This window comes from Mauremys mutica, chromosome 3 (assembly GCF_020497125.1).
Source record: "Mauremys mutica isolate MM-2020 ecotype Southern chromosome 3, ASM2049712v1, whole genome shotgun sequence".
NCBI lineage: Eukaryota > Metazoa > Chordata > Testudines > Geoemydidae > Mauremys > Mauremys mutica.
The window spans coordinates 62,661,726-62,674,620 of record NC_059074.1 but is presented as its reverse complement, the minus strand read 5'-3'; the positions used below and the strand labels follow the sequence as shown (position 1 = coordinate 62,674,620).

Sequence of the window (12,895 nt, the reverse complement as noted above, 5' to 3'; positions counted from 1 at the left end):
CTTACTTATAGCCCAATTTCTGGAAGACAAGTGATTGAAAGCTGAGATCCGCACATTTAAAAAAACAAACCAACTTCTAGCCTTCATGTTTGTGGATAAAAGCTTGAAAATGTAACCTAAGTGTAAGCTAAAGGTTCAAACAAGAATGCAAATATAAAGAACCCCAATTTTTACAAAATCTCATGACTTTTTGGGGCCTGTTCATGATTTAATGTTTGGAGTTGGCAATACCGGCATTGTGTGCTGATTGATAATTGTTTCAACCCTGAGGTAGTTGCACATGAATAATGATTAAACGATTCTTATGTAGACATTCGTGTAACTGTTTGAAAGCACTTTAGAGATAAAAGGGACTAGAAAAAGTTACACTGTGTCTCAGAACACTAAAGTGAAACAAATGATCCTAAAGTTGTGTTTTAAAAAAACCCTGCATCTTTTAAAAGGGCTAATATTGTAAATCTCAAATGTAAAATGTCAAGTCAGGAATGCCCCTTGAACTTAATTACATGCAAGTCTGGACTTGAGCTTGGAGAACAGGCTGGATAAGTAATCATTACAACCCATAAATATACTATATTAAAATGTGGTGTTCTATTTAAATTTGGCATTGATCTTAAAGTAACTATCAACTTTAAAGTGACAATTTTTTACTTGAGAGTATTAAAATATTTTTATTAAATGTTTGAGATCTTTTTTCACTCATCAAAACTTGCATTAACGTATTACACAAAAAGGGTCGCTTGCTTACTTGAAGTTATAACAGAACATGCTTTGGAAAAGGTTTCTAGAAGCAATCCTTTAAAAAAAAAAAAAGTAACTCAATTTATAGAACAATATAGTAACAGGTTTTCTTCTGCTACACTTCTCATTACAGTAGCTCTGCTCTAGAATATATGGTGTACATAAGTTATCAGAGCAACACTATTAAAAAACATTTAAATGGTTAAAATTTACAAATTTGTATTATGTTGTAAAGTAACCTTGGTGGCATTAAATGGATGTGAAATTGAATATGGCAGATATCCAAGCTTGTCTGCAAAGAATAGTGCAGCAGCGACCAATAAAGCATAGCAGTTAAATCTTTTGGACAATTAGGGAATGTATTCAGCATACAAAGTCTTACTGTCAAGCTGATCCAGTAAACTAAACTGAAGATCTTTTATGAAACTGATGGGGACAAATTACATGAATCACACATGAAGCTTAAATAAAACAGCATTAGTCCTTTATTCTGAGGGAATTAAATAGCTCCAAGTCTTAATTTTTCTTGACTAGGAAAGTTTATATGAATGAGAATATGAGCAAAGATTTAATAGTGAAGCCAAAAATGTAATAGGTACAATTCATGTGTAAATCTAAAGATGAACTAAGAAGGTCCCCCAAGTGATTGGCTGAGTTTGATTCAAACCTAAAACTTTGTGACTCATCATATACATATGATATAATGGGTTGACTAGTGATGTATTTTATTTTTTAATATTTTTACAGGGTAATCAATTTTCATTGCTCTAGACTTCACTTTACTCTGAGATAATAGATAATGTGTAGAAATTTTGTCAAAACTCAGCCCATTATATATTGTGTTTATTAAACTAGTTTTAGGCAGTATTGTTGGCGGTTTGTGTACTGCAAGCCTCCAGCTGCAGGAGCTAACTCCTACCAGCAGGGGAGAGGAGAGAGAGTGAAAGATGTGACAGAATGCTTCCTTATAGCAAGTGTTGCTATGAATGGGAAGAAAAAGGCATGTGGTGGGAGAGAGTAGAATGATTAAAGGAACATAAGTGGAGCACATAAATAGGTGTTCAAATAGTTAAGTATTTAAAATCTGGTATTGGCATAACACATACTTGCCAGGAACTTGGAGAACAAATGTATACCTTAATGGTCAACTAAGTTACTAATTTAGAGTGCAAAAATAAATGATTAATGACCTCAAGTGTGAACCAAATGGCTTTTAGCACTTTGACATGAAATTATTTTATCACTTTATACATTGTTAAAACAACATTTGTCAGGTAGAATTTATTCAAACTAGTGTTGTAAAAAACATACCTACATTTCACTCTTTCGAATTGTTAAAATACAATAAATAAGATAATGGTTTGTTTCAGGAGTAAGAAATTAATGAATGAAGCTTCTGGTAAAAAAAGAGGACAAATTTAGGAAGCTTAAGACTTAAGAATGTCTCCCAGCAAGCAGAGTTTGGTGCTTAAAATAATTTTTCTATAAAAAAAAATTTAGACAATTTCATGTGTCATTTGTTAATTTATGAACCCTATTTATAAGGAAAATGTTTATCACAGAAAAATAAAGCTGCGGATTAAATGTCACAAAAATAAAAATCACATTGACACAAATATAATAAACTGCAGCCACCAAAATGTTTGATAATTTCCTGCGATCCACAGTTGCATTAAGTTAAACCTGAATGAGAGTTAGTACAGCTATGAAGTGTGGAGGGGAGTGTAAAAAAAAATAAAAAAAATTCAGCTACATCAATATAGCTAAAACTCATGCCAAAATTGCATCACATAAAGACATACGTAAAAAAATGCTGACGGGAACAAGAGGTCCTAAATATGCCAATATTTTCAAAGTGACTAGTGAGTTTGGGTACCCACATTACAAGAATGTAATTTTCAGAAAGTGTTGAGCATCCACCCTTTGCAAGTTACACTAGTGAAGTTGGACACACAAAAATTGAGGCTCAAGGGCTCAGACCATAACTGATGTATGGATTTTGCAATTAACAAAATTATAGTGTAACATATATAAACTTTACTCCTGCTTTTAAACTACTATTTTCTTGATGAAAACAGTAATTCATTAAAAAAAAAAACCAAGAAAAATAAGTATTACCAGCTACAGTTTACATCTTCAAAAAGATATAGTATGTGGGTATAACAAGCTCTGACGTGCTTAAGTCCATCACATTACTAATCATATCAAAGTAATCAAATTGTGAGATTGTTATTAAAGTAAAATAATCTCAATCTGAAAAGGCAAAAATCATTCCATGATTTTTTAATTCAGACCTCAGAAGAGAAACCCCCCCAAAGAAGCACAGAATCTGAATGACAAAGCAGAACTAAAATAATTTTTGATCAAGGATAATGTAAGTTGACAAGAACATACTTTGAAATAATCCTTTTTATTTTGCAAGTAAGTCACAGTGTGAAAATTCAGAGAGAGGGATTTTTTTTCCTGCATAGAAAATAAAAAAAATTCTCAGTGAGTTGAAGGAGAATGCACTGCAAAATTATGCTTGAAAATAATTTAATGGAATGTTTATTACTACAGCATGATTTCTTAAAACTCATTCCAACATGCATCAGCAAACAGAAATAATTCCAGATCTTCTTATGAAGTGTGATTTACATGTGTTTAAAAAAAAACAAACCAAAAATAAAACCAACCCAACTAATCCTTCCCCCCATTTATCTTACTGCATCTGCAATAAGAATTTTAAAATGCAATAGCACAAATGGATTTTGTGTTCATCAGATTGAATCCTTATAATTTTGATAATAGGAATAAGAAAATTTTGGTTCTCTGAACTGCATCAGAAAAGTTATTACATAAGTTGTCAAAAACAGGAACATAGTTTTCCTTCCATCATCATAAAAACTCTCTCAGAATTCAATATCATACACAAGGTATACTTCACTATATACAGACATCATGGAATAATTAGAAAATGTTAATCACATTACTCATGTAATCTTTTGTTGTTAACACTACTTACAGTTAGAATTACAATATATAGTTTGCATTTCTAAAAAAGAAAAACCATTAAAAAATATTTGATAGTAAGTGATTACACCACCATGACAATTATTTGAAGAGTTGATTTCTTAACAGAGGTTAAAATGTAGGCCAGTTACTGTCCTAGGAAAATGGTAAAAGGAAGATTCATTTATTTGGAAGAAAACAGATTACCGGAGTTACAGAAAAACTGATCAGGCCTGTTACAATACCTTTATTTCAATATGTAGAGAAGTAAATATATAATAAAGAATTATTAGCTTACTTCATAATTATACTTTACAGTAATATACAGGTTACCATTTTAGTACTTTTAGGACACGATAAACCCAGATAAGCAATAATAATAAGTAGAATAGATGCTCAGTTGCCCATTTAAGTATTTTTATATATTATATTTTCACAGAGACTGTGACATATTAACTTCCTTTCTCTCACAGATATTCATATAATAAAGCTAAAGAAAGGGTGGTTGCAACAAGCCTTCTCACCACATTAAGCACAGAGCAGGAGGGCTAGGCAAGATTCTAGGCTTCCAAAGGCTTGGCTTGTGGGCCTTGGAGACTGACATATAAAACTCCACCTCTAAAGCCCCTTGTATCAGTTTCACAGAAATATGGTTTAATTCGACATTTTTAAAAGCTTTCACCAGTTGAAAGCTCCAAGTTCTCTGATTACAAATGACTTTTTTCCTGTCTAATTTTTATATCCTTTTAATTCCAAAAGTGCTTTCTGAGGGGTCACATTAATCACTGTGTTTAAGAAATGTCAATTTTCCTTGTTTACATCCATTGCTGCTGAATTTCATTTTCATTGTCTACAACTGTGTTAATTTTTACAAGGCCCAAACTCGATCCGAAAAGCACGGCTGCATGACCGATCATAAAGGCCGATCGTTATTTATCATTTATTTAAATCTGATAGAAAACACAATATTTTATAGAGGTCAGTTTGACCAAGGCCGGATATTAGCTTTGTTTTTGTGCCCGACTCTAAGCAGTAAGTAACGATGAACAAATCTTCTGCTCTGAGGTATCATCACTACTTAAAGTTAACGCAAGATAAATACACAATTTAAATTATTTAATCGTAAATCACGCTTGCTGCTGTCTAATAGTCTTTCAAGAACCTTCGCATGTTATTGATCCACCCATAAATTACCTCCAGTTCAGCCCTAGGTTGCAAGTATCACCATCTTTCGCATGTCCTCACGTTCACGGTATTCCTCCTCCTCTTGCAAATATTCCTAGAAGCCTGAAGATTCATTGATCCGGTGTCTATGATGCACCAGCAGCAGCAATAACTCCTAAAACGCGCATTAAGTAAAACAAAGCCAGGTCTACGAGCACTTTTTAAAGATCCTTTCCCCTGGCTCCCAGCGAGGCTGCACAGGGGTTTGCTCAGCTTTACAGACCGGGGCAGTATTGTGACCCCAGAAGCAAGACGAGCCAGCCCCGAGCAGGACCCCGCACAGGGTCACGCCGGGCTGGCAGCACTGCCCCTGGCACATACACACCGGCGCGCCAACTTACAGACAGCCGCCACATCCGCAGCCGTCGCCCCCGTGAGAGAGTCGGGACAGAGGCGCCCCGCGCCCGAGGTCCCGGGGGGCTGCCGAGCCCGCCTCGTCTGGCGCGGCCAGGGCTCCCGCGGGGCATTTTTGCTTCATTTGCCGACTAGCCTGACACTGGTAACTTCCAGCCCAGCCCGCCGCGAGCAGCCGCCCCCCCTCCCCCCCGCGTACGTCGTATCCCTCCGCCGCGGCCTCCCCTCCTCCTCCCAGCCCTCGCAGAGAAAGCGCCTTTCAGCCAAGCTCCCCGCCCACCCCGCCTCTGCCGCTCCGACATCTTCTCCGCCAGCCGGCCGGCCTGCTCGTACCTGTGCCGCGCTCCCGCCTCTCTGGGCGTGTCAGCGGCGGGGGCCGCGGAGCAGGCCGCTGGGGAGCGGGTGCCGGGGCAGGGGGCGCGCGCGCGCGGCGCGAGGGTCCGAAGAGGGGGGGCAGGGACTCTTTCCCCGGGCGGAGGGATCGCGCTCGCTCGCGGTGGCTCGGCCGTGGCGGCAGCGGCGTTGGCGGCGGGCTGCTGCTGCTGCCTGCGAGTTGTTGTTCCTCCTCCTCCTCCTCCTCCTCCCGGCCGCGGGTTGAATGGTGGAGCCGAGACTCTTCCTGCCGAACGAACAGTGACAGCTACCGGGCGGGCGGACGCGTTCGCAGGGCCCCGCCGCCGCCGGGGAGCGCGGCCCGAGCGCGGCTCGCCATGTCCGGGGACGGCGGCAGGCACAGCGCGGAGCTGCGAGCGGGTAAGTGGAGGGCTCCGGCTGTTGGGCGCCGCGGAGCCGGAATGGCTGGTGCCCAGCCCGCCGCTCACCGCCTCTCTCTCCCCGCAGAGCTCTACTTCCTCATCGCCCGCTTTCTGGAGGACGGACCCTGCCAGCAAGCGGCTCAGGTAGGGATGGCGCCGCCGGGGCCTGGGGGGCCGGGCAGGGCGGGGTGTTCGCGGCGCACTCACAGCCGTTCCCCCTTTTGTTGTTGCTGCAGGTCCTGATCCGAGAAGTGGCGGAGAAGGAGGTAAGCGGCGCCGCACGCCCCGCGCTCGCCCCGCCTGCGGCCTCTCCCCGGCCCGGGCGCCGGGGGCTTTTCGGGGAGGGGGCGGCCGTGAGTGACTGAAAGGTGCTTTTTTTCCCCTAGCTGCTGCCCAAGCGCACGGACTGGACGGGCAAGGAGCATCCGCGGAGCTACGAGAACCTGGTGAGCCGAGCGGCCGGCCGGCGCAAGGCGGCGGGGAAACTTTCCGAGCAGCCCAATAAAAATTGAATTTCCCGCAAAAAAAATTTTTTTTACAACTTAAAAAAAAAAGAAAAGAGGGGAAAAAAAACTTCAGGGAGCTTTGATCCCCCCCGTCAGTGACAGTAAGGGGAGAGGGGAGGCTGCTGCCCCGGGGCAAGCCCCCCATTGGGGGGGGGGTCCCGGCGTGAGGGTAAATAACAACAATTGTCCTAATGGGAGAGCCCCAGAGTCACTGTGCTAGAAATAAAGGTACGTCATGGATGTTGTGCAGGGAGAGCAGGAGGCAGTGAGGGGAGGAGCGAGAGGAGAGAGCCTGTCGGAGTCAGCCTGGCCGGCAGGAGAAGGGGGCGCTGTACTCTGTGCAATCCTGCTTCACACACACAAAGGCTCAGAGCTGCTGCATCACAACCCCACAACTTCCGAATCTCCCCCCACATCCTCACCTGTGGCGCACCCATGTGGGGGAGGAGGATGGTCGCCAGCTGTCTGATTGACCGGGCAATACCCCGAGCTCAGAAAGCTTAAGTTTGCTTTCAGTAGGGGCCTGGCTGTGTGTGTGTGACTCTCAGAATGGTATTTGCCTCCTTTTCCTACCTGCCTAGGATGGCAACTTCATTGACAGGTGTCTGCTCTGAGCCACTATCTCTTGACTCCATGCAACTCATGCAACAGAATGTTGTCACAGGAGCATTTATATAATTTATAGGGCAGCATTGTGTTGCTAGATTCATAAGATTGGATTTTTTATACTCTGCTCTCCCTGTAAGTTGCTTTCACTCTGATAGTGCATCTACAGTAGAAAAGTTAGTAGCTGTAATTCAGCTCAATTGTAGGTGCATTGGTGTTAAGCTGCTATTGTGGATGGGCTCAAGCTTTTTTTTTGCAACATGTGACCTGTAGGTTTTTGTGAAACGGGGGCCAAAAGGCCTAAGCCTTGTCTGCATTAGCAATTTATCCACTAATAGTTATTTTAATATGGGTCTACATTTCTAGACAACCTGAGAGGAAAACTTTGCCCTATGCGTTTTCATAATATTGTCAATTCAGAAAGCAAGATTGTTCTGACAAACCTGTAAATTGATTAGACCAGCTGTAGGTCCCAGTCCTTCTGAGACTTATGCGCATGGTTAACTTTATGTACAAGAATAATACTGTTGATTTCAGTGGGGCTATGCTCATAAAGTTAAGCATTTCTGTAATATCTCGATGATGCTTGTGGTAGAAGAATTTGAATATAAGTCTTTGCAGGTTTTAATTATAAAAACTCACTCTGTGATGGAGTGAAGCATTTAAAAAATGCTGTCAAACTGCAGATTTATAATAGCTGTTCAGATGTGCCTAGTAAATGTAAAACAAACAGATAATGTTGCTCTTATGCTTCTTTTCAAGGTTTAAAACTGAAACTGTTAGCCATTTTAACTAATGTGGACCAGCAACCTGGATATTTTGCTTTTAAGGAAACTCTAAACGTATTTAAAAACTGCAGTTACTTGTTGTTTGTAGCTAGCAGTTACAAGTTATTTCAACTTAAATTTCATAATGATTTTTAGCACATAGATTTGATGGATATTTGTGGTAGCTGGAACAATATTGAATTAGTGAGTTTCTTCAGAGCATATATGGTATATTGGTAGATAGTTTGCGTTAAATGTGGTCAATGGTCATGAAGGAGCTTTTGCTGTTCAGCTTGTTAAATACATTCTCATACTTGTGTGTAAGCTTTTCCTAATCTTCCATAATGTTTTTTAAAACATGTTGAGAAAAACATAAGAAATTATGAGACAATATTTTGAACTGTGTTCATCACAGTATAATATAAATAGGTTTTGAAAATGCTGGTTCTGAGGTGGCAGGCTAGAAGGATATGTATGGGGTTCTGGAGGACATCATAAAAGAAGTGACAACAGAAAAGCATGGAAAGGACTAGCAGAATTGATAAAGGAGCTAGCAGTAGTAGGGCCACTGTAGGATTTTTGGGAAGAGACCCACTGAGGAATATATAGAGACAGGGTACAGCCTCAAATTCACAGGCATCAGGGACATCATGCTTTTGGAGCACAGAGGGTTCCTGCAGAGGGAGATGAGAATAAATAAATACCAACTCAGTATTATTATTGAATAGCATATAATATGCAGATTTTCATTGGGGAGGGTGAGGAGGAGTGGAATATGGTTCTCTCTAATCCATGAAATCCCAAATGTGTGCAGGACTTCCATGGATATGGAGAAATGCTATTACTTGTTTCCCCCACCTGTACATTCCTTACAATACCCTCTTATATTTTTGATAAGTATTTGCATGATTTTCTTTTGCTTTAAAGTAAGGGAGGGAGAGGAGGGGCCATAAACAGTTAGTTGTCTGTGTTTTCATTTATTTCTTACACTCTTGTTTAATTAAGGAAGGTATGCCTTAACTGTATTGCTTGATCGTGTTGGTTTCTGAAACCTGGCATTCAGCGTATCAGCATAGAAGTATTTAAGAAAAACATGGATTTACTGAATTTAAACAGTTCCAATTAAGATTTTTTTTAAATCTTTTGATTGGTCATTTAAGATGCTTTCTTTGCTTTCTCAACTCTAAAATACCTTTTAATGTAAATATTTTGGTTGGACGTCAATCTGTAATGTCAGCTCTGGTGTCTTTCTTTTAGTTTTGGTTCTTAAAAGTCTGAAATCTGAGCTTGAAAAGGTTACTGATGCAAATGGTGTTGTGGGCATCCTTTGCCATGTGCCAATATCAGTCTCTTACCTGAAAGCCCTCGGTTCCCACTGAAGTCAGTAAAGGCAGGGGTTGAAAGAAGCTAAATAGGAACCCAAAGTATCAAAAATGTGATAAATTAGTGATTCCAGAAATTAAAGGGAATTGAGGTTACTCAGTACTTCGTGGAATTTGACTTTAAACATTGCTTTGTGTGGATTTGTAATTGTTATAAAGTTAGTGCAGATTTACCTATCTAAACAAGAATATTATAGCATCTTAATGCATTAAGTGTTCTGGTTTAAGCTTTATCAGATACTTGGATTTATTAAAAAGTTTTCTTGGAGAATGATTCTTTGTTAATTCTTAATTTTATTAAAATAAAATCATAGCCTTAAAATATTACATATTTTATTCCTAAAATTTAAGATTATTCAAACAAGTTACAAAAATTAATGTACTGGTCACCACTTGTGTTTTTTATTTATTGCTTGCTCGAACAGTGAAACTACATTTGTCTGTTTCCGATACACTAATATTCTGCCGTTTGGGTTTTCAACACTGCAGGGAGAATATATAAATTCAAAAAACTCAATCTAGCTTCCTTTTTCATAATTCAAACAGATATTTTCCTATATAGTAACTCCTTGCTTAATGTTGTAGTTATGTTCCTGAAAAATGCGACTTAAAGCGAAACAATGTTAAGCTAATCCAATTTCCCCATAAGAATTAATGTAAAGGGGGTTGGGGTGGGGGGTTAGGTTCCAGGGAAATTTTTTTTCACCAGACAAAAAACTATATTTTTATTTATATAATACACACACACACACACACACACTCTATAAGTATAACAAACAATTTAATACTGTACACAGCAATGATGATTGTGAAGCTTGGTTGAGGTGGTGAAGTAAGAGGGTGGGATATTTCCTGGGGAATGCCTTACTGCTAAATGATGAACTAGCATTCGGCTTAGCCCTCAAGGGTTAACACGTTGTTAATGTAGCCTCACATTCTACAAGGCAACATGGCAGACAGAGACACACACCTTGTGTGTGGGGGAGAGAGAGAGAGAGAGAGAGAGAGATATGCGCATTGCCCCTTCAAGTATGTTGACCCCACTCTTAAGTACATTGCCTTTAAAAAAATAAATAAATCAGGAAGTTGAGACAGCAGTTGCTGCTAGCAAGCTTTCTCTGTCCTGAGCCCTGTCCTGTCCCCACCCTACTCTATATGGAGAAAGGGTAAGTGGGGTGGCAGGAGTAGAAGGGAGGGGGACACCCTGACATTAGCCCCCCATACCACCCTTTTCTGCATAGCAAGCAGGAGGCTCCTGAGAGCAACTCCAAGGCAGAGGGCAGGAGCAGCACATGGCAGTGGGGGGAGGGACAGCTGAACTGCTGCTAATTGGTAGCCTGCTAGGCAGCTGTTGCACAGGGAACTTAGGGGAGCAGGGAGCTGATAGGGGGGCTGCCAGCCCACCCTGGTTCCAAGCCCCCACCAGCTAGCTGCAACGGGCTGTTCTTCCTGCAAGCAGTGGACAAAGTAGGCGGCTGCATTGCACAACTTTAAATGAGCATGTTCTCTAATTGATCAGCAATGAAACAATGTTAACCAGGACGACTTTGAGGAGTTACTGTAATGGTATTTTCAAAAAAATACCTATTTGTGGCCTAAGCTATGTGAGTGTTCCTTGCTAGAGAGTCTCTTCCTCCCAAGTGTCAGACTGACTTTCCTAATATTGATGTTATAATTTTCTATTTGTATCATGGTAGTACACAAAAGCACATGAGCTTTAAATGAGCAGTCGGGTCCATCGTGCCATTTGCTATACAAACACTAAGGAAGAGACAAATAGTTTTGCAGGAGCAAAACATCAAGACACGTTTATTAAAGTTCATAGCTAACTTTTGGTTGATATTTATGTTGTCTCAGTCTTCACTTCCATTTCCTGTTGGAAGACTGAGGTATTCTGGTGAAAAGAACAGAAACAGCTGTTGGTAAGATGCACTGCCAGTTCCCCAAAGAATGCACTTGATAAGGAGCAAAAGGACATTGTTTCTTATTTTGTGTGTATGTGAGCCATGGTAGCTAGCTATGTGGTTCCAATAAGTGATTTTGGTCCACTGTAGTTGCAGGGATGCTTCCTTCCCTCTTGCTGCCTCCTGCTATTCTGTAGGTCTCTTCTTGGCAAAGGAGAAAGCAAGACTGTCACCCGCTCTTAGTGAATAGGGTACCTTCTACTGCAAACTGGTGTGTTGAGCTGTGTTCAGTCTGTGACATGAGCGTGTAGTTGCTATGTAAATATCAGGTTTTTTTTTTTTAAAATATATTGTGTTCTACAGGTAGGTTTTAAAGCCTATTTCTATTAGACTGTCTTTATGTGGGGCAGGGACAGAGACAGAACTCTTGGTTGAAGGCTGATTACAGGATCATAGAAGTTGCAGCTTGCGCTCTTCATCCTCTAAGAGTGCTGTGAGGAAGCTGTTTAAGGCAAGTTTGGGCTCATGGGGAGATTAGCTATCTGAAGGGTGTTAAGCATTCCTATATAGATCTTACAGGATGTTATGGGAAGGAGACAGGGAGGGAGCTGTGCCACTGCAGAGGATCAAAATCTAGTATCCTACTTCCTCATCTCATCTTTGAGACATTCAGGCAGTTCTCTCCCTTTCAGCTGCTTTCTTATGTGTCTGATTTCCTTTCTCCAAATCAGCAGTGACATTGTGGGGTCCACACCAACTTTGGGAGAGGATGCAATGATAGAGCTGGGACTCTTGTGTCTTACTAACAGTCTTTCTGTCCTCAGTATTATCTGTATTGCCCTTGTTTTCAAAGTGAAAGTGGGGAGATGTACGCTTTAAGGCCCATAGAGTAACCTTCTTAGGCATTGGGTCTGCAAAGATTTACCCCATGTGCTTAACTTTATGCACTGTATGTAATCTCACTTCAAAGGGACTACTCACAGTGCATAAAGTTAACGTGTCTTGAATCTTCATGGGGTGGGTAGCTGCGTTAGATAGTAAACTGCACTATAGCAACCCTGTATTTGATTTGTGTTTGTACAACACCTAGCACAATGGAGTCTGTCCCAGTGCTTACTGGGGCCTCTGGACAATATTACAATTATTGTTTAATAACAATTTACCCCTTAATAAATGGCTGAGATGATAATGGCTCGTTCAGGAAGTCTAGCCCTGTACAGATGTCTGCATGGTGTGAAGTGGACAAAAATGAAATTTTCAGAGAAATGAATCTAGAAAAACAAAAGAAAATGTAGTTTGTTGCATCCCAGATAAATGTTATCTAGCAAATATTAGAAAGTTATCAGTAATAGTTCTTTGAATGTCTCTATAAAGTTTTGAAAGTGGTTCTGAAAGGTGTAGGGGATTGATAATAGGTCACTGTTCAGATATCTCTTATTGATAGTGTGACAAAAATCATACCCATCTGGAGCTGCTGTTCAGTGTATGTGAATTTAGATGTCCTCAGTTTAGTTCTGCTAGACAAGTGTTCACATCATACAAATCACTCCCATACAGTCGCTTTAGCTGGGAGTGTCAGAGAGTTACAGATTGTTATATAATCTAGAGTAAATTTAGGACAGGGGTATTTCCCATTTAATAACAACAATTAAAGCTCCTAACACC

At 40.7% G+C, this 12,895-nt stretch overlaps 1 protein-coding gene across 1 annotated transcript in view; it reads left to right on the top strand.

Annotated features, from left to right (window-relative positions):
• The first annotated feature begins 5,625 nt into the window (after positions 1–5,625).
• The window catches only part of LOC123365963 (pleckstrin homology domain interacting protein), a 357,662-nt gene continuing 350,392 nt past the window's right edge, over positions 5,626–12,895 (top strand). The window contains exons 1-4 of the mRNA XM_045009003.1: positions 5,626–6,063; positions 6,151–6,209; positions 6,302–6,331; positions 6,452–6,511. Coding sequence (XP_044864938.1) covers positions 6,021–6,063; positions 6,151–6,209; positions 6,302–6,331; positions 6,452–6,511 — 192 coding nt within the window. The 5' untranslated portion in view covers positions 5,626–6,020. The remainder of the gene's footprint in view (positions 6,064–6,150; positions 6,210–6,301; positions 6,332–6,451; positions 6,512–12,895) is intronic.